Genomic DNA, 21,454 nt, shown 5'->3' with positions numbered 1-21,454 from the left:
TAAGACCACTTAAAACCACGTCTCAGAACTGCAAACCTCCTCAGGAGGGAGGAGGCTGCAGGAAGGGAGAAGACACAGAGCGAGACCCCTTTCTTAGGTCACGTGTCCTGGCCCAGGTTCTTGCAGACCCAGCTGTGGGAGTTACCGTGGAACAGCAGCAGCTGACCAACTGCCCCACCCCTCCAGCCTGCCCTCTGGGTGGGGCCGTCCCCTCTGGAAGGATGGCAAATACCATGCTGAGTGACAGAGCCTGGCACAGGAGTATGCGGGATTTTGCTACTGTAGAGTTGGGACTAGAAGATTAACATATGACAGGGACCAGTTTGCAGAGAGACTGGAGATCCCTCCACATCTGGGCTTCTTCTAGTGAACAGAGCATGCCCAGGAAAAGCCAGGAACCAGTGCTCTAAAAGTAAACGTCTTACATGGGGTCACAGCCTTGGGCCAGGCACTTTTTGAACTCACTGCCCACTCCGTATCCTTGGGAGCCCTTTACTCCTCTTAATGAACTGTCCCTTTCCACATCCTCTGGACGTTTTGACTCTTCCTGGAGCCACACTTGTCAAGATTTACAGCCTGCCTGTCCTGATGGCTTTTCCTCTCAAACTCTAGTTAAATGGCCCTCAGTCTTCCTTCTGAGTCTATTTCTAAATTATCTTATTAATGAGACTCAAACCCCATGAAAGTGGACCTGAGTTACCTAGTAACAACTCCACCCCATTAGAGGGCCAGAGCGGAAGTCAACCCCGGTGGGAGACCCTAGACAGGTGCTGGCCTATGGGAGGTGGCTGAGGGGACCTGCGTGAGGCACCGGTCTGGCCTGCTTCTGGTCTTGACGGCCCTGGGCTCTGACAACCCGCGTACACGGCACGTGGCACTCAGCCGGCTCACAGTGGAAACTTGGCTACAGACACAAAGAACCACATAGCCCTCGCACTCTGGTTGAGGACTCCACTGCAGGTGCCTCCTGTGCAGAAGGTCACTGGGTCGCGGCTTTTGCCACGAGGGAGAAGAAGACACGGATGGAGGTGTGTTACACAGTGACAAAGCAGGGAGTCTAGACACCGATGAAACCCTCTCCTCTCTTCAGAGCACCCTCAGTCACAAAAGGCTGAGGGGGGGAGAGGGGAACAGAGTGGCTTGTCCAGATGTGACCCGATGCCAGGAAAACTATGACCAGCAGCACTGGATGGCTGAGCAAAGACCCTCGTGTTAACCAGCCAGGTAAGGCTCAGGGTATCTTCCAGGCAGCTTGGGGGGCACACACGAAGGCCCTGGGGCACCTAGGAGCTAGGTTTTACTTGGGAGCAAAAGATAGCATCAAACTAGAGCCTCTAGGGGGAGAAAGACTTCATGATAAGGGCGTGGCTATCATGGTAAGGGCATGGCTATCATGTAAGGGCATGGCTATTATGGTAAGGACACCTTTAGGTGCAGAGGAGACTTAGGGAGCTGACTGGTGTAGGGGTGATGGTGATACATTCTGGAACTTAAGGGGGCTACCCTACTGCTCAGTGGGGGATGGGCTACTTGCAAAGAAGAGCACCTAGCCTGACCATGGGGGAGTAGCTGGGGTTTGTCTTGGGGCAGCAGAAGAGGGCATGGAGGTGGGGGGATCTGGGTTGAGAACACATTTCTGAGCAGGGAGGGGGAGTGAGGGAAGGAGAGGGGTGTAGGGCTTGCTAGAGCCCCTGAGGGGTAGTGGCTCTTGTTGGAGATGGAGTCTTGCTGGTCCCTGCCGGAAGAGCTCTAGGAAGGCTGTGGGCCACAATACCCTGTGTGTCAGTGGCCAGGTTCAAATCTGGTTCATGGGGACCTGGGACTGGCGCGCCCAGGAGGCAGCGTGGAAGAGAGGTCAAGGAGACCCAGGGAGAATTCAACAGCGACAGTTTCTGAAAAAGTAGGGGTTGCATAGAGTGGACAGTAAGAACAGAGAGACAGGAACCTCTGCAGTGGGGGACATTCCAGATGGATTGGCCAACTTGGGGAGCGCCGTGGGACACGGGAAGAGCGAGGGTGGCAAGACGACTTTGGATTCAGCCAGGCAGAGGCTCTTGGGACCCTGGAAGGGCTAGCATAAGGGTAGAATGGGGCGCAGGGTAGGGACCGCCTCAGGCAGAGCCTGGGCTGGGCGAGAGGCTCTCCTGAGCAGCGCATCTCATGGGGTGATTCTGGCTCCCTTCATTCTGTGTCACTGTATCACCATCACAGGGGAACCCCAGCACATCTGGGAGGGAGAATGTACAGACTATCGTCATTGGGAAGTGCTACACAGGGAGGGCCGCTTCAAACCCTGCAGAATCTGGGTCTAGGAGGAGAGTAAAAGAATGCAGAGGGGAGGGGTGAGGACCGAGGATGCTGGACATAACTATGCACACCTGTGTATACACGTACGTATTTATGCGCACGCACATCTATGATCACACATGCACACTTGTGCATGCTTTTATACACCCTTGCATGTCAGTGAACATACATGCATACGTGGTATATGCCTATTCCCACCTGCGATCACGTGTGTACATGTGGGTATACCCATGCAGAATGTATGTATGTCGCCATGCACACCCATGGACACCTATGGATATCTGTACACACTTGTGAACACACATATGCACACCTGTGGCCATATATACTTATGGAACCATGTGCATACTTATGAACACTTATGTATACCTGTGCATGTCTATGAACACCTGTGATCATATGTGTATACATGTGAGCAACGGCGCATAACCAAAGTCATATGTCCATGCCTGAACATACACCCGTGCACACCTGTGTGAACACGTGTGCTTATGTGCGCGCTTGCGCACACAAACGTTTGTGCGCTCGGGTACACTTGTGCATCGTGTACACCTGCACACATCCGCCCATACGTGTGCGTACTTACAGTTATCTGTGTGCGCATACGTACCTGTGTGCTTATATGCACACACGTGTGCATACCTGTAGACCCCCGGGTGGTGGCAGATGGTGTGTATCTTCTTGTCTCAGTTCTACGTCCCGACAGCCGCTAACACTAGGGGACAAACGAAGCCGCGGTGCAGCAGATCACGGCACCCCCCCCTGCTCACACTGGATCTAGAACCGTCCCACAAAGCTCTGCTGGGGCACGGCTGGAGGCTGACAGTCACACGCAGGGCAGTCACAGGTGCCTCAGGTTTTATCTGGGTCCTTCAGAGACGGCGCCACCACCATAAATGTTTCCTGGAGGCCAGCTTATGTCAGGTGCTTTGAGAAGCGGGGTCGCACAGTTCCCCTCCAGCTCAAAAGAAGAGGACAGGGCATCAGCTCAAGATTACATGCACAGGATAATTAGACAAAGCCTGCATTATGAGCCATCTTGCTGGGGGAAATTAAGCTGTTCTGGCGTTCTCCCCGCCTTTTGAAGGGGACTCTGCAAAGGGGGGCAGGAATTGTTTGGCTTGATAGATGAAGATAGTGACCAAACCGCGGAGCCCGTTGTTCTGCCTTCATATTAAAAGCCATTGCTTAGCCGAGCTGACACCACATGCCGTGGAGGCGCAAACCCCTCTGCAGACCCGAGGATTAAGAGACTGACGCATTGTGGATAATAAGACTAATTAATAATTCCATCTCCAGGGACCGCAGCCCTGGCAGCTTCATCCTGCCTCTGCCTCCCAGATCACTGTGGCAGCCCAATCCTTTCAGGGCTGAAGGACAAAGGAGAGTTTGCACGCCAGGATAAGGGACACTGTGGTTCTGTCACAGTGGGACGTGGAGCGAAGGGGGCTTGGATGTGTGAGGGGAAGAGAAGACCAAATGACAGGGTGCAGAGGACCCAGCTCACGTGACTACAGGAGAAACCCTTGCCCAAAGCTGAGGGACAAGCCAGACTCTGGGGCCTATGATCACATGGTGACATCTAAGGGACCTTAAATTTCACTCTAGGGGACCTTAAATTTCACTCATGGACAGGCAGTCTCTTAGAGACCACCCCTGACAACACGTACCCGCCCAATCTGCTGGGGTAAAAGCAGTCTTCACAGGAAGGTGACTTCGAACAGCCTACCAAACATGACACCAGGACTTCTGCAAGTCTGACCTCTGTCTTTCGTCATAGTGAGAATGAAATGCCTGTCCAAGCGCACACACACACACACACACACACACACACACACACACACACACACACACACACACACACACACACACTACATCCAGTTCATTGAGCCAGAATCCCAGGCTAGCAAGAGTAGGGTAATTCAAACTCGGCTGGTTCCAAGCCCAGATCCCAGTAGGCTGTCCTATCCGCAGTACCCTCCTTGTCCATTAGGTGGTAGCAGAGTGTTCTGTGGCTCCAGAAGGCTCTGGCCACACCAGCAAACCTTGGCAAACGGAGAGCTGCCAGGTGAAGGCAAGGCTGGTCACAACCACCTGAACACCACCCATGAAAACGGACTGTGAAAACAGCCAATCAGACACTGCCATCTCCGCTGTCCCCGGGGAAAAGGATGGAGATGGGGGAATCTGGAAAATGCCCAGTGACATTCCTCGGAGAGGATAATAGCTGGCTTTGGGAACCTGCCATATTTTCTGGAAGCTTTAGGTGGGTACAGCCATGGCCTTGGCATCGTAAATCGCAATCAAGAGAAGACATCAAAGGAGGAAATACTACCCGACTACCCGCTCTGCTGCTCAGCCTTGGCCGGTGTCCTGAAATCTTAATGGAATTGAACTTTCTTTTTTTTTCTTTTTTGCATAGCACCGTAAATTCCTGATGTCTACCTAATCCCTCCATCACATTATTCGAGGGACATTAAATGGAGAAAGTTGGGAAAGCTGCTCCTTGGAGTGAAGCTGGGATAAGAATGCATCATGTGAACAATCCCTTCCCTCTGCCCTGTGTCATGTGTCTATCTTGGCTTCCCCAGTGAAAGAGATTCCTGGGTGGATTGCCCACTTGGCTTTGGTTTGAGTTAGTCATCCCTGGACTGAAATTACCCAGACCGAATGGAAACCTCTCCCTTTAGCCACAGTCTCCTCACCCTTCCCACAGTCCACCCCTGCCCCATAGTGCACCCTGTGGTCCCCAGACTCTTGTCCTTCCTGCAAACACAGACCTTCTCCCTCAGCAGGGACACCTCAGCTAGAGGGTGCTGTGTTGGGCTGATGCCTGGCTTGGGACTAGCACGCCTCCAACACACGGTGTTCAGGCCTCGTTCAGCACGTGCCGGAAGCACTCACTCCCAAACTCACTTCTACACGGTGAAAACAACAACGCCCCTGCCCCGTGGGGACCACAAAGTACTCAGAAGCACACGGCCTGTGATGAATGAGGTCATTAACACAGTGATGATGATGATGATGGTGATGATGATGGTGATGTTGATGGTGACGGCTATTGGTTGACCCCAGAGACGCTTTCATGGGATTGTCATTGCTTCTGTTTGTAGGGATGGGTTCTAGCGAGGCTGGCCTCGAACACTCCCTGCTCTCTATCCTCCATTTTCTCTCAGCCTGCAGAGGGCTGGGGTTACAGGACCCAATTCCTCACAGTGACTTTGCCCTGGCACCCTGCCCAGGCCCCTCCTAGCCCAATCCGCTGTGAGTCTGAAGCAGAGGTGGCGAATCGCAGGCCTCTCCCCTTACTGTCCCTCAAACCTCCTGGCTCTGCTACCATGCTAGGCTGGTCCTTCCCAAGGCCTCTTCCCAGACAGCCCTGGGCCAGGTGTGTGGGTCTGGGAACTCTAAGCAGCCGTGTTACATCCCCCCCCCGCCTTACTCAAGCAGAAAACATTCGTTAACTCCACTGCCCACTGGGCAGGCGTCCATGCCTGCCTCCTCCGCCTGCCTCATGTCAAAGGGGCATTGGGGATCTCCTTCCCACCCTGTCTCCTCCATCCTTCAATTCTGGATTCACCTCCTCTTCCAGGAAGCCTTCCCTGGTTACCTGGTCCATTGCTTTGCTTCCCCAGAATCCACTGTCTGGATCAGCCTCACATGACTTGAACCTGAAATGTCCCCAGAGGCCTTGCTGCTAAAGTTATGGTCCCCAATCTGTGGCGCTATGAGAAGGTGGCGGAAACTTCCAGAGGTGAGGCCCATGGGAAGTCACTGGGAGCCTGCGTGTGGGGGACCTTAGCCTCTCCCCATCTCTCCTTTCTCCCCAGCTTCCACAAGGTGCAAGGTTTCATTCAAGTGTATCCTCTGCACCACGACGCCATGGGTTACCACACACTCAACGTAAAAGGACCTAGCATCCAGGGACTGGAAACCTCCGAGACCATACGCCAAAGTTAGCCTGCGGTGGTTTAAGTAGGCATGGCCCCGGTAGACCATGGGTGTGAATGTCTGGCCCACAGGGAGTGGCCTCGTTGGGGTGGGTGTGGCCTCGTTGGGTGGGTGTGGCCTTGTTGGAGTGGGTGTGGCCTCGTTGGGTGGGTGTGGCCTCGTTGGAGTGGGTGTGGCCTCGTTGGAGTGGGTGTGGCCTTGCTAGAGGACGTGTGTCACTGTGGAGGTGGGTTTTGAGATCTCGTACACGCCCAAACCCAGTGTGACCCTTCACTTCCTGTTGCCTGTAGGTCAAGATGTAGAACTCTCAGCTTCTTCCCCGGCCCCGCGGCTGCCTGTCCACATGTCACCACGTTCCCCACGATGAGGATCACGGACTGAATCTCTGAAACCGTTTTCTTTTATATAAGTTTTCTGTGGACATGGTGTCTCTTCACAGCAATAGAAACCCTATGTGGTGATGTTTTAGTTGTGATCTAACAAATGAAGCTTGCCTGGAGACCAGAATGCAGAACTAGCCACACTGGTCAGCAGCACTCAGGAAACAGGGGCGGACGAATTTTCCTGTCAGTTCAAGGCCATCGTGGGCTACACAAAATCGATCCAGTCTGAAAGAAAAACAGCCAAGTGGTGGTGGCTCTCACCTTTAATCCCCGTACTCGGGAGTCGCACGCCTGTAATCCCAGCACGAGGGAGGTGGAGACAATAAGGGGTATGGCTGGACGGAGAGGGAAATACAAGGCAGGGCCGTCAGCCTGAGGAGGCAGTCTGAGGACAGGATCACCCCTTTGGTCTGAGCATTGGTAGAAGAAAGAACGCTCTAAGTACCTGGCCTCTCTGCTTCTGGGATCCTTCGGCTTTCATCCCCTGATAGCCGACTCCAAGGTTTTATTGTCAAGACAAAAGAGAATTCATGCTACAGCACTAACTAGAACAAAACCTTTCTTTCTGATAAGATAGTTGCCTTTGGCACTTTGTCGTAGCAATACCATGATTACAGCCCTGTAAACACTTTTTCTGGCGTGGCAGGGTGGGCAGAGCCTAGCGGATTGGCAGGAAGCAGCCCTGTAGCCTTCCCACTTGGGGGCCACTTTCATGGCCTGCGGTAAGATGACCAGTGCTCTAAGAGTGATGATGACACCTTACAAAGAGGCAGAGAGAATGACCATAGGTGACCTTGACATCTTGCTTCATTCTGCCCCCTGGTGGCTGAATGACTGAAGCACTTCTCCCAAGTGACAAGGAATGTAATGAAGGTTGGCTGCCTGACCAGGAAGCAGTGGTGGTCAGCGGTGGTCAGCTGTGCGGGTATAGCTGCTGGTGCTCAGAGCGGAGTAGACCAGGAAGGACTAGAATCCAGCTCCATGGGCTCAGAATCCAGTGCCCGCCCCCAGGACTGGGTTCTAGATCTTGGAGCTGAAATGTGTGCGGTATTCCTTAGTGAACTGGAAACCCCATACTTTGTACTATGTTCTTCCCTGGTCCCCGAGGTCCCATCTTCACACAGGCCTCTCTGTTTTGCAGGACTGTGCTGAACCAGGAAGGATTCTCATGGCCTCTTCCCCCATGGGCTGGAGTGAGCAGTCACACAGCCGTGTGAAGGCCCACCCCCCTTGGCTTATGTAAGGAAAACATTCATTAAGCATTTGAGAGAACAATGGCAAAGAGAAAAACACTCATTAGAAGCAGAAACGGTTTGCAAAGAAGCCAGCAGTCTGATGGGAAGCGCGGCCAGAAATGGGGCTCGTTCTCAGGGGAAGCTGTGCTCAAAGGGATGGATCGTGGAGGCCAGGATGCCTGAGGTCTGAGGTCCTGGATAGCGAGACCCTTTCTGTTTAACTCTGCTTTGTCCCTTAGTGCTGCTTCTATCCAGCCCTAGCAAGGCCCAGCCTCGGAAGCTAGTCAGAGACAAGTCAGGCAGTGGAAGCAGAGATTACTGCTCTGCCCTGTATCTGACTTGAGTGTCTCTTGGGCTGGCCTTGGTCTCTGTGGACCTCAGTGACCCCTCTAGAAAAATGTAGCAACTGAGCTTACTGGAGCCTGGGACCCCATTGGCTGTGACAGGGATTGAGGATGGAACAAACACAGTGCGTGGGGTTCCTGCAGAGGTGACCTTGTCCAAGTCACCTGGGATCTCAGGGTCTGGCCAGTTGGAGAAGTGGGTGGGATTCAGCCCATCTGGATCCACAGTGCAGCCTGGGATACTGTCTTGGGCACCAGTGGCCCCCACCCTGTAGCACTCCTGAGATGCCCAGTGTCTCTCATAACACTGGTGCCCATCAGTCATGGTGATGACCCAATGTACCTGTGAGCTAACCAGACTTCAGCACCCTGCATTCTAGGACTTGCTTGCTTGGATCTTGGGTTGCACTAGGGTAGAACCTTCACCAGCAATGAGGAAGGGGGAGTACAATACACACAGATGGACAGAAAATGGTACCCCCAGAAGAAAGCCAGGTGGCTCAGTGACTCCATCCACACCCCTGCCACTGGCCTTCAGCTTGCTCCATGCTGCCATTTGGGGCATTTGTTCAGTTAAGCTGTGACCTTGAGGACATGTTGGCTCCTTCCCTACCTTGGTCAAGGATCTGTGCTTGGGACTGAGGGAGACAGGGATGGGGAGTTCTCCTGTTGGGGAGCTCCGCTGTGGGTAAAGAGAGCTCAGTGGATTTGTCTGAGCATAGAACCCCTGTTGTGCTACGTGGCTTTGAGGTGGCCTCTGCTGGCAGATGTCAGAGGATGGACATGAGCCATGGCTTGTCGGCGTGGCCAGTGGTAGGGATATTCCTAGAGGAATTTCCTTTATCCAGAGGCCTCCCACTGTACCCTTCCTGAAAGTTCCACCCTTTCTAGAAGGTTGTCTTGCTCCAGCCATGTTACTCGGCAGATGGTGGGCTGGATGCTCCCGATGACCCCAGCCTGATTTTCAGCACCTCCTCAGGGCCTGGCTGCCACCTTGCTCTCTGGCTTCCTTTCTCAACTCAATGGGGCACCCCTGATATCAATCACCTTTCATGGTGTTTGGTATTGGGGACAAACCTGAGCCAAATTACATCTGGGCCAATGTCTCACAGCATCTTTAACACCAGAGAAATTAAACCCTGGCATGATGTCATTAGTGTTCTAGCACTAGAACAAGCTGCCCTGAGCAGAACCTGCTGCTGTTGGGCTGCCTGGTTCAGAGTGGGCAGGGCATGCCTTACACTAATTGCCTTGGCTTAAGCTCCCTGATAGCTTGTCACTCAGCCTGACTGGGGGGTGGGGATTTCACCCTGGGCACCCCACTGCAGGGATCTCCCCAGTGCCTTGGTCTGGGGGAAGCCCCTCTGCCATCACCTGATCACAAGTAGTAGGAAGAGCTGTGTTTGAGGACTAGAGGTGAGGTACAGGGCTGACGATTCTCCCCAGCATGGGCTGGAAAAACGAAGATGCCCAGAGCAGCCTGGTTGATCCTGCCACACTGGCCTTTGGTGTGGGCTGGGGTAGAGGGTCATCCGGCTGTCTGTCAACTAGAGTGTGACAAGTCAGACACAAGCATGTGACTCACTCCAGGTATGTCTTCAGCACCCAGAGGACAGGGCACAGAATCAGGGAGGAAAGTGGGCAGAGGATGTGGCTTTCCTTCTTGCTCTAGGAGCATCTGGGAGTCACCAGAACGTAGCTATGGAAACAAGAGCTCAACTTCCATGCTGTCCAAGGGTGTCTGCCTCAAGCAGAGGAAGTCCAGTGGAACTAAAAATCCCTAAGAGTGCAGTGTGCTGAGAAGAGGCAGAAATGCAGGGGGAGGCCATCTTTAAGGAGAGGTGGCAGGCATCCTTCTGTGGGCAGAAAGTTAACATGTTCTGGGAACTGATCTGTTAGGATTCCCAGCCCAGAGTGGCACAGAGAGCATGTCAGAGACACATTCTAACCAGGGGAATAGACACCAAAAGGAAAAGAGTCACAGCCAGGCACAGGGGACTAGAGGTCTAGGAAGGAATTTCCAAAAGTCACAGGATGCTTGGAGTAAATGAAGTTTCTGGAACCCAGAACTGGAATCAGGGAGCCATGAAGATGTCCTAGCCAGGTCAGTGTGCTGCCCTCTCGAAACAGAGGCCCCACACTCTGCCGCCAGTTTGCTAGTGAGAAAACTCTTACCCAATGGCTTAGTATCTTTAGGGCAATTCCTACGAACCAAAGTAGCACTCCATGACCATGCAAAACACCCTAAAAATGGCACAGCTCTAAGAAATTAGAAAAACAAACACTCCTACATAGGGGTGGAGCCCCACAAAGCTATCAACCCTAAGGGCGGGGATAAGGAAATTTAGGACAGGTAAAGATAAAAGGAAGTGAAAGAGAAATGAATCTCTCTTCTTCTCCTCTCTTCCTCTGGAAGCCTGCCACGCTTCTGACTCCCCAGCCTTTGTGTGTAAGTTCTTATTCTGGTAAATAAATATATTATATTCCATATTGCATTGACCTCCCTAAACACTCCTACATCAGCCTCCAAGGGATGCAGAGACAGGACAACTGACAATGGGAGCCTGGTGTGGCAGACACATAAGCTTTGTAGATCAGCTTGTCTTCTGGCCAGCCAGGATGTCATTCTCTAAGGAATGCACTGAGCCATAGACAATTAATCCTGGGAACTGAGGGAGAACAGAGGGGCTGTTGGCTACAGCTGGGAAGCAGGGCAGTAGAACCTTGACAAGGCTGGGCCCCAGCCTCCATCCAGACAGCTCCAAGCTCCATGGATACCTCCCGGGGTATTTTCACTGGACATAGTGGCCTCTCTGTACCCAGTTCTCTTTGAGGCTCTTTTCTTCCTGCACACATGGATGACGCTTGATGTTTGCTTCCCCTCTGTCAGTTTCCCCTCAACCACTCCCCTAGGTCCTCCAGGCCACCAAACCCCAAGTGATACACAGCTTGAATGTGAGTGAATACAGACAGTTGGACCACAATAATGAGTCCCCCAGCAGCAGTTCCTGGATAGAGGTAGTAGGACAACGTTGCGTGTAAGGGGAATGGTGACAGGCCCACTGGGTTGGATCCTATAAAGAGAATTTGTATAGCACAGGGCTAGCTTGGGAAGAGACACAGGTCCAGTCCCACTGGATAGATCCTCAGGACTTCTCTCCTCGCAGAACCATATGCTCCTGGCTGCTTCTTGTAAGAGGCTAGGTAGCCTCTGTTTAGATCTACTATGCTAACACAACGGACAGCAGCTGCCCTTCCTGCACCACGGACAGCAGCTGCGTATCCAGCACCATGTACAGGAGCTGTCCCCTCCAGCACCACGGACAGGAGCTGCCCCCTCCAGCACCATGGACAGGAGCTGCCCCCTCCAGCACCATGGACAGGAGCTGCCTAGCTACACTCTAGACTATCCATAACCACAGACAGAGGCTGTCTAGCCAGCACCATGGACAGAGGCCACCCTCCACAAGCATGGCAGATGGTTCCACACCACGTTCATCTTTAAGGCAGGCATTACACATCAATCATAGAGCTCTTTCCCAAGGAGTCAAGACCTACTCCTCCCCAGCAGGCATCTCAGTCAATCCCACTGCCCCTAGAACACTCCTGGGAAATCACATCATACCTTCTGACTAACCAACAGAGCAAATGAACACATGGCTAGTAGCGGAGGAGAGGAATTTTATAGCAAGGGGTGGGACACTCAGTTTTCTTTTTTATCCTCATCAACAAACAGGAAGCCATGGACCCTGAATCATCTACTCCTTCTCTCCCCGGGTGAACAAGGTGTACCCCGGCCACCAACTCTCTCTCTCTCTCTCTCCTTCCTGCAACCTCACAATCAGACCAGTCGCCAAACAGCCTGGACACAAACCACTGAAAACTAGGAAAGTGCACCAGGGCTCTCAGTCCAAAGCCTCTGTCACACGCAGGAGCCCCATGCCCCCTCAGCACCCTCCACGGACCCTTCCCAAGCAACGGCGACGCAAGAAGAATCCAGTCCCAGCCACCTACCTGAAGGAGCCAGTAGCACCTCCGGTGGAAAGTGGGGATGATGGAGGAATGGACATAGCAGCCGTACAAGCACTAGGGAGAGAGGAAAAACGAGAGTTCAGTTGGAAAGAGGGAAGGAAGGAAGGAAGGAAGACAGCGCAACAGAGAAGGAGCGAGAAGGGCCACGCCGCCGCTGGCAGACCTGGGGAGACTGAGGACAGGGTGGGGCTCCAGGGGTTAGGGTCTAGGATGGACTGTGGGACATGCCAGTAGGGACCACAGGCAGCAGGCACTGTACCCTGTGGGGGACTGGAGGCACCTGAGAACTCGGAACTGCCAGGCCGCATTCAGGGGCTGAAGTCGCGACACCAATTGCTATAGCCTAGGCTGAGATTCTTGGGTATATGGGAAGTACTGAAGATTACCTTGTAGATTAAAACAACAACATACATTGACACAGGTGTGCACGTGCATGCACACGCATGCACACGTATGCACACACACACACACTCCATACTGCTCCAAGATAGGCAGCATCCTTTGTTGATATGAGTCCAAGGCTGATGGGAACAATCTGGGCATAATAAGGTGCATCTATCAATATAGGGGCACTACCTGCCATGGACCCTACTTTTATTTTTGAGCAAGGGTTGCTTGGTTTGTTCCTATTTTTTTTCTTTCTTGCTTGCTTCATGTATTTATTTCAGATAGATTTGGTTGGAGAATGGGCGGTGGAGCCACTCAGGTTCAGGGCGGAGCTGGGAGGAGGTGCCTATCACCTGGGATACCCAGGTGGAGTTGTTGGGTGGGTGGGCTGCCCTAAAGCCCGTTTCTGGGTGGGGAGCAGTTGATCTGCATACAGAGCTTGGTTCTCAGGGGGAAGCATGCTGGGGAGATGGGAGGGACCCAAGGTGGTCTACTGGTTGGAACCCTCTGGAGATTTGCATGGGAGAGAAAGACGCCAAGCCACAGACTGCTCCCCGAGGGCTTAGTGATGGGGTCCACCTCAGAGTCTGTGCCAAAGCCTTTGCTTTTGGCCTCTAATTCTAAATTGACCAACCTCCCTTTCTTCCTCCCCAGAGTTCCCCCTCGTCAAGGTACACAATCCAGAAAGGGTGGAGAGAGAAGGAAATTCTGGCTGCAAGGAACACCGAGGGACTGTCCCCATCTCCCGGCACAAGGGTGCTCTCCCTCACAGCAGCACTCCAGAGAGGAATGGCAGGCGGCTTCCCCTTGGGGTGCCTGTCAGACATCTTTCATATCCCTTCCCCGAAAGACCAAGAGCAATTTGGCTTGACTCAGAGTCCATTCGAGCCCTGCCTGTCTGATTAGCAGAGTTGAAAGAGAAATCATTTTGGACTCTGGGATTCAGGCTGCAAGAAAATCAGATTTCCAATATGTTAGAACTTTTACAGATCGCTGTCAGCTGGGATTTGAGCCCTGTACAAACCAAACAAACAAAGCGGAAATTAATTTAAACGATTCCCTTGCAGTTCTTGCCCACGAAATGTATTTATTATTAAGAAGGCAATATTCTTCCCTGACTTTCCTGGCTTTCAAGATGCTGTGTTTTTGGTTTTGTGATTGGGATTTCTTTCTTTCTTTTTTTTTTTTGATCACCCATTTCTAGCCAGGCTGAGTTTTGTTTGCATATTTATTTTCTGGGAACGTTTGGCCAGCAATGAAACCAGCAGCCACCTGTGGCTTTCCGTGATCTCTCTCCCTCGTGGGATCCACGCTTCTCAAGGGCAGTTTCTTTGTTTGACTTGTGTCATGAGTGGAGGGAGAGATGGATGGCTGAGAGAATTTCTCCTGTCCCTTTGAAATAAAAGGCTCCTGCCTTCGTCCTCTCGTTGTTCACTCCTCTTTCAAACTTGAAGTGAACACGGCTGACTTTTGGCATCATGTCCCCCTCCGGTGCCTTCCTATCTGTAGATCTGAGCCTTCTTGAAGCCCACGTTTGGGCTGTGAATTTGCCGAGCACCTGATATACCCAGCCTGTGAGTGGAAAAGAAGTGATCACGGATTGCCCTTTCCAGACATCCCAGCCCCTATTGCCAACAACCTGTCTGCTCAGAACTGCCTGGGGTCACTGGGTAAGCAAAACAAAATTGCAAAAGAAAAACAGGTGCACGTCTATCAGGGCTTATGCATGCAAACTAGAAGAGCCCCATGGCTCACTCAGAACCACATGGCTGCTTTAAGATGCCCCTCTCTCCTCTAGCTACCACCATGACCCCATGTCTCTTGTCTCACCAGCAGAGAGATACGAAGCTAGGAATGTGGACAGGAGGGAAACACAGCCATGAGTGCGTCCTGACAAGGCGGGCATTGCGTGGGGAGAAGCCAGGAGGCCCAGGGTGTGGGCCTCCATCAGCCTGTTAGTTACCATGGCTGTCACAATGTCTCTTTCTGGCCATGGCCTTTGGGACTCTCACTATGGTGTCTAGGTAAAATTGAGCACCCCCTTTCCTATCCAGGACATAGGGTCCCAAAAGCCTTGTATGGGCAATGATGGGGGAAGAGTAAATATTTCATTTTCATTTGTGGTACACAGTAAGATGAGGACTTCCAACACATAAGAGATGACACTCTGATATGTTAACACACAAAGGGTTTTTCAGCTTTGATTTCAAGAGACACACGTGTTGAACGACTGATCCCTGTCCTCATGGGGGAAGGGACACACAGCAATGGTGGATGCTGTGTGGGCAGGAGATCTAACTTGCATACCCCAACCACTCGCCAGCTCAGAGACTCCCATCATTCCAGGCTGGAAAATGGGTATCACTCTGATGACTTCTCTCAGTGTGGCCATGAGAGATGAGAATGAATGTCACAATGGGATGCCTAGGTCATTCTCTGAGTCCAGCACCTGTGCAAACAGGATCTCATCAGAGCAGGTTGGAGAGGCGTCGGAGGAGGCTGGGTAACCGGAAGAATGGGTAGGGCTAGCTGTGGTAAGACGACGTCAGCAGCAGGGGGATCCGGGGCTGAGGATGGGGTGAGGCGGTGCTGAGGGGGCATGAAGATGGACAGACGGGCGGATGGAGTGTGGAGTGGGCTGAGATGGTTACTATGGCCAGATCATCAACAGTGACAGCAAGGAGGTGGCTTTGTTCCCTGTCTAGGAGCAGCGAGAAGCTAAGGAGTGTGATGGCCACACTCGCATCTTGGAGCCTCGCTCTGGCCACAGTATGGACAAGGGACAGGATCAGGACGCAGCAAGGGCACAAGGACAGGTCTGGAAAAGGCAGGGGGTGGGGTAGGGCCGGGGGACAATGGCACCAGCAGTAGGAAATGGGCACATTTACAAGGAATAAGGGTGACGTCCAGGCTCTGGGGGGGGGGGAGGTGGGTACCCGGTTGTCCCATCCTCAGGGACAGCGGCTCCTGGGTGTAGAAGGCCTGGAGGCTCGATTCTAGATTTCCCCCTGGATGATGCTGAGGGGGCCACGGGCATCCATCTCAGGGAGTGTGCGGGATGGAGAGGTGCGTGTGTGGCCAGCGGGGGTGGGAATAGTGCTCAGGATGGGAGGTGGGCTGAACACTCGGGATCCTTGATGGGAGGGCACAGCAGGCATGGCACAAACGCTGCTGCCCTACTTTGTGTCCCCTTCTCCCCGTGTATTCGTCACACAAGCCCAGGCTGCCCGCTGCCCTACTGTGTGTCCCCTTCTTCCTGTGTACTCACCACACAAGCCCAGGCCGCCTGCTGCCCTGCCCCCACCCCAGCTCGCTTGCCGTGACCTATCCTCACCTGGACTTCCCGGCCCCTTCACTGATCTCCAGCCCCAGTGACGCTGACGTCACTGAGCTGATTGGGGATTCGTTGTGCAACATTTCACAAGGCAGTATATCAATCCATCCCTTCACCCGCTCCGCAAAAAAAAAAAAAGCAATCAGCTTCGTCTGGAGTGATTTGTGCTGTACAAACTCCAGGCCTGATTTGATCAGGCTGCGGGCTTCCCCCGGGCCTTCCCAGGTGGAACTTTCCATTTAGGGTCTGGGATGTGGCAGAATAAGCTCTCTATGCAGGTCTGTGGAGAGGTATGTGTGTGTGTGTGTGTCTGGGTGTGAGTGTGTGTATGAGTGTATACGTGTGAGTGTGAACATATATGTATGTGTGACTGGGTGTGAGTGTGTGTGATTGTATATGTGTGTGAATGTGTGTGTATGTATGCGTATGTAAGTGAGTATATGTGTGTGATTGTATATGTGTGTGAATGTGTGTGTATGTATGCGTATGTAAGTGAGTATATGTGTGTGATTGTATATATGTGTGTGAATGTGTGGAAGCATATATCCATGCAGGTAAATGAGAGTTGGTGTGTGGCTTCCCTCCTTCTGTGTATGCAAACCCAGGTCCAGAAAGACAAACACTGCAATTCTCTCTCATATTAGGACCCCGTTGTTGAATTCTTATGTGTGTGTATTTATACGGGACGGGGTACGGGCAGAGGCCAGAAAACCGGAAAGAGGCCCACGGGAGGAGAATAAAGGCCGGGGTGGGAGGCTGTGTCACAGAACACATGTGATCCAGAAATGGAAGGGAGATTGGGGCAGAAGGGTAAAATTAGGGACAGGGGCTGGGAATCAGGGAGGGAAGCAGATGGGGATCAACCAAGACTGAGCATGCATGGAAATACCCCGAGGAAGCCTGCTGTTTTGTGTAGTAATCACAAAGCAAATGCAGGGTGGGGGCTGAGGCCCAACAGCTTCCCTCCAACATGGGACCTCCTCTTAGGTTCTCAGAATCCTAGCTGTGACACAACAGCTTTTTTTTTTTAGGTGAAGATGAAGCGAGAGAGGAGACACAGCCGGCTGCCTTCAGAGCCAACGCTTCACCACAGCAACAGGCCTGAGGCACGCATGGTTTGTCTCTTTCCTGATGCTGGGTCTGAGCTCATGTGTCCCTTCTCCCTAGAGCACAATGTCCCTGGAGCCTTGGCTGCCCTAGAGGAAACACCCCTCGGCACTGTTTTCTGAGGTCTACCTCTCACGGGGTGGGGCGCAGTGGACATGGAGGCCCCACATCCTCAGAACGTCTGTTTGCTGACCTTCCTTTCCTGGAGTGTGTGAGCCACGTGCTACCCTGTAATTTGCTACGCAGTGCGCTCCTTAGATCTAGAGAAGTCGGGGTGTTAGGAGCAAGGGCATGGAGGTTGAAGCATTTGAAAGGCAGAGTCTGTTCTTCCTAGTTCTGCAGAACTCAATCAGTTCCTGGAGCCTGCTGCACTTGCCCGAGAAGATCCTGTCCACCTGCTGAAATATCCAGGTCTCCATGGCGAGGCACTATTCAGCATGATGGCTCCCAGCCATGTGTGGCCCCGTGAATCCATTACACGAAGTGAAATGAAAGGTTCAGGTCTTCGGTCACAATGGTGACACATGATACTATGGTTAACCTTGCATGTGAGGGTGGGGTTTAGAGTCACCATGGAAACCAACCTCTGGGTGTATCTGTAAGGGAGTGTCTAGATTGTGCTAAGTCAGGTGGGGAGGCCCACCCTGAACTGGGCTGAGATCCCAGACCGAATAAGAGGGAGAAAGCCAGCCGGGCGCCAGCAGTCACTGTCTCTGCTTCCTCTGGATGTCACGTCAGTCACCGTTTGCTCCATGCTCCTACAGCCACACCTTCCCGGCCATGGCAGACCATACTCCCTGGAACTGTGAAGCAAGGACTCTTTCCTTAAGTTACTTTTGCTGAGTGTGTTTGCTACAGCAATAGGAAAAGGTGCTAACAGGCCAAGACCCTTGAAGGCAGAATTTCAAGCACTGATAGACCGGCGAGGGCTTGGGGGAACTCAAGCTTTTGAAGGCCCGAGCCCATCATTCTTCCAAGGCCAGCAGGAATCAATCAGCGCAGGCCTCCAGAACCCGTCCCAGAAGAACTTGCCCCTTAAAGCTGTCTCTAAAGCAGAGATAATACCTGCTGTGTCCTCCGAGCAGGGCATGTGCCAGCAAATCTCTCATCTGTAATCCTCTCACACAAGGGGTGACTACCTCCTCTGTGGGCACCCCTGCTGGGATCACAGCAGCCGGGCTGTCTGCCTGCCAGGGTCTGAGATCTGGCTGTGGCTGCTGCTGTGACCTCCACGCTCCTCAGTGGCATGACTCCTCTCTCTCCCTGGGTGGGTGGGGGGCAGGTAACTGTCTCTACAAAGACACCCAGAGTAAACGGATTCTCCATGTGCTTAGTCTAATTCTCTCACTTGCGTCTGATGGCTCCATGACCAAGACGAATGGGTTTTAAATGTGCCTCAGTGTAGAGGGGATGGGGGAGAAGAGGAGACAGGGGAGGGGGAGCCTCTCCAGAAGGAATCAGCTTCATCCTGTTGAAATGAGGGGCGGGGTGAGCGTCCAGGTGAGAGGCGGCCACTCCTTCCCGGGAAGGCACCCTGAGCAAGCAGACCAGGCTCAGACACAGGGAAGGGAGATTGGAGCTGATCTCAGGGAACATCTGTTGCTTTCTTCTCCGGAACCCCACCCTCCTCCATCCCTAGGTTCCTGGCATGGAGTGAGTCCCAGTAAATGATTATCACCAGATGAGAGAGTCAAGAGCTCAGAGGGAAGGCCATGCGGTCCTCCCGTTGGTCCTCCCGTGCTGAAGGTCAGCAAAGCGACCTGAGAGGAAGGGACGTTCATGTTGTGATAAAAGTGCAGAGGAGGTGGCCCTGGAGGTGACAGGTGGGAGAGACCAGGCTGGGTAGACAGCAGAGGCCTCTTGAGCAGTGAGCTCTGAGCAAGCAGGGGCGCCAAGGTTCTTCCTGGGTTTCTTATCTGAATCCCACATATGGGAGCTCAGGGGCAGAGCCTGTGGTTTTCAGATTGTCCCACGGAAACCCTCAATAAGATCCAAAATCAGTGTGCCGACAGGTAAACCTCACGGGTGAATCAAACACCCCACTGTCATTCTCCAATGATCAGGGCTCTCAGTTGACTGTGGGCAGCTCTGGGGACTGAAGGAACAAGTGTGAGTCTCCTCTATGGCCATGTCTCGTTCCCCAGTCATCGCCTGCCGCAGCCGGGCAGTCTTTATGTGGCAGAGGGTGAGAGCCCCTGACCCAGAGGCAGGAGAGTCTCTTGCTTCTAAATCTAGGATGACGGCACCAAGGAGGGACTCGATCTTCTTGGGAAGTGAGTCAAACTCTAGGGGATGTCAGTGGAGGGAGTGGGCAGGAGGAGCCTATGGGGTTCTCCTGAGGCCTGTATGAGGCTAAGGGCAAGCTAGGTGCATTATTATATAGAGTTACAGAGGCTACAGGGTGGGGCCAAGGGCAGTCTTCTCCTGCTGAAGGTTTGACATCTCAGGGAGAAGCTGTGCCCCCCCAAGGTCAGTTTTCTCCTGGATCCTCCTAACCACAGCAGCTACATAGCAGGGCACAGATCCCCCTAACCATGGTAGCTATACAGTGAGGCAGAAGACTGAAGTAGACATCCTGAAAGCTGGGACTGATCATGGTGCATCAGGAAGAGCCTTGCGGAACAAGTAGAGGGTGATACGGGAGTCCTCTAACTGCACAGAGGCATCTTTAAGAGGGGCCCAGAGGAGTCGAGGTAAGAATAGAGGAGAGCAGGATGAGAGATACCATAATAGATGGAGTCGTTATAGGCTTGAGGAGAGAGCTGACACTAGTGAGATCTCCAGAGATCTACAAGGATAACACCAACTGGCAAACTAAGCAATAGTGGAGAGACTACATTAATAGCCCCTCCTTAATGATAAGGTTGATGACTACCTTATATGACATCCTAGAACCTTCATCCAGTGACTGATGGCAGCAGAGACAGATACCCACAGCTAAACACTGAACTGAAATCCTAGAACCCAGTGACAGAGATGGAGGAGTGATGAGCAAAGGGGTCAAGACCATGATGGTGAAAACCACAAAGACAGCTGACCGGATAAAGGGGAGCTCTTGAATCCCAGACTGATGCCTGAGAGGCCAACAGGGGACTGATCCAGACTCCATGAATGTAGTTTCAGTGAGGAGGCCACAGAAATCACTGGGGCCTTGGGTAGTAGATCAGTGTTTACCATGGTGTATGAATGAGCTTTGGGAGCCCATTCCAAATAGAGGGATGCTCTCTCAGCCTGGACATATGGGGAAGGGCCTAGGTCCTGCCCTGGATGAAATGATAGACTTTGGAGATCCCCCCCAAGGAGGGCCTCACCCTCTCTGGGGAATGATGTGGGGATTGGGTCGGGGGCTGGGAGGGCTGGTGAAGGGACGAGGGAAGAGGGGTGGGAGAGGGAACTGGGATTGACATGTGAAGCATTCATGTTTCTAATTTAAATACAAACATACATTGAGGGAAAAAAAAGAAGGGCCCAACACCTAGACATGCTCAATGACTTGTCCAAGGTCATATAGATTCTTAGGGACCTGAAGGAGCCTTGCCTGACTCCCAAAACCCCTTCTTTCCCAGCTGCCTCTCCGGGCTGCCGTAGGCAAGAAGTCAGGTCTTCTTCGGGACCTGCTTCTGCCACAGACAAAGTGATGAAGTCCCTGGGATGACTTCTAGTGCTGTCCTCACTGAAGGATCTGCTTTGTGTTAATTTAAGATTAGACCAAATAATTCAATTCGCATGCTGCTTGCATGAGTGCCGGGGCTTGTAACTTGCTAAATAGTGAACTGCTCTAAAGTGAGTCTGAGCTAAATGGATTGCAGGCTGACTTGGCCTCCGGGGTGGGATGGCAGCAGAGATCGGGAATATTAGATCACTGACCAAGGTCCCCCCCCCCCGCCCCGTCCTGTTCCTCTTTGAAGACCACCGCAGCAGTGTCTCCCATGCAGCCTGCGTCCCTGCCATACTGGACACCGGAATCAGGGAGCAAAAGGCCACTAAACTCCCAGTCCTCGCATTCCCCAGTAGCCAAAGAAGATGCCAGCATGCCCGGAAAGTGCATGTCTCTCCAGGAAACACCCGCACATCGCACTGTCTTTAGGGACTTGGGGGAGTTTGTTGAGCAGGGGGTGGGAAATCAGCCAAATCTTCCCAGACTCCAAGGATGTCCCCTCCCTCACACAGCGGCTTCTCCTCATCTGGCACCAGGGTGGTCCTGAATTTCCATGATGTTAAGCTGGTCTTCAGGCCAACTAACTGAACACCCCCAGTGCTGGATGCTATAGGGAACCTGGAAGGATGGGTAGAGGGAGGCCCTATAGGGACCTTTCCCAAAATCTTGAAAAGCAGGGTGGTGAGAATTTCTCTCCACAGATGTGGCAGCTGAGG

The 21,454-nt window shown here is 52.8% G+C and overlaps 1 protein-coding gene across 11 annotated transcripts in view; it reads right to left on the bottom strand.

Annotated features, from left to right (window-relative positions):
- The window catches only part of Camta1 (calmodulin binding transcription activator 1), an 814,893-nt gene that overhangs the window by 223,855 nt on the left and 569,584 nt on the right, over positions 1-21,454 (bottom strand). For all 11 annotated transcript variants that reach the window (XM_040734951.1, XM_040734950.1, XM_040734953.1 and 8 more), the window contains exon 6: positions 12,235-12,306. In XM_040734951.1, coding sequence (XP_040590885.1) covers positions 12,235-12,306 — 72 coding nt within the window. The remainder of the gene's footprint in view (positions 1-12,234; positions 12,307-21,454) is intronic.

The sequence above is a fragment of the Mesocricetus auratus genome, unplaced genomic scaffold (assembly GCF_017639785.1).
Source record: "Mesocricetus auratus isolate SY011 unplaced genomic scaffold, BCM_Maur_2.0 Super-Scaffold_100042, whole genome shotgun sequence".
Lineage (NCBI taxonomy): Eukaryota > Metazoa > Chordata > Mammalia > Rodentia > Cricetidae > Mesocricetus > Mesocricetus auratus.
Note: the sequence above shows the minus strand (reverse complement) of the source record. Positions and strands in the feature narration are given on the sequence as shown.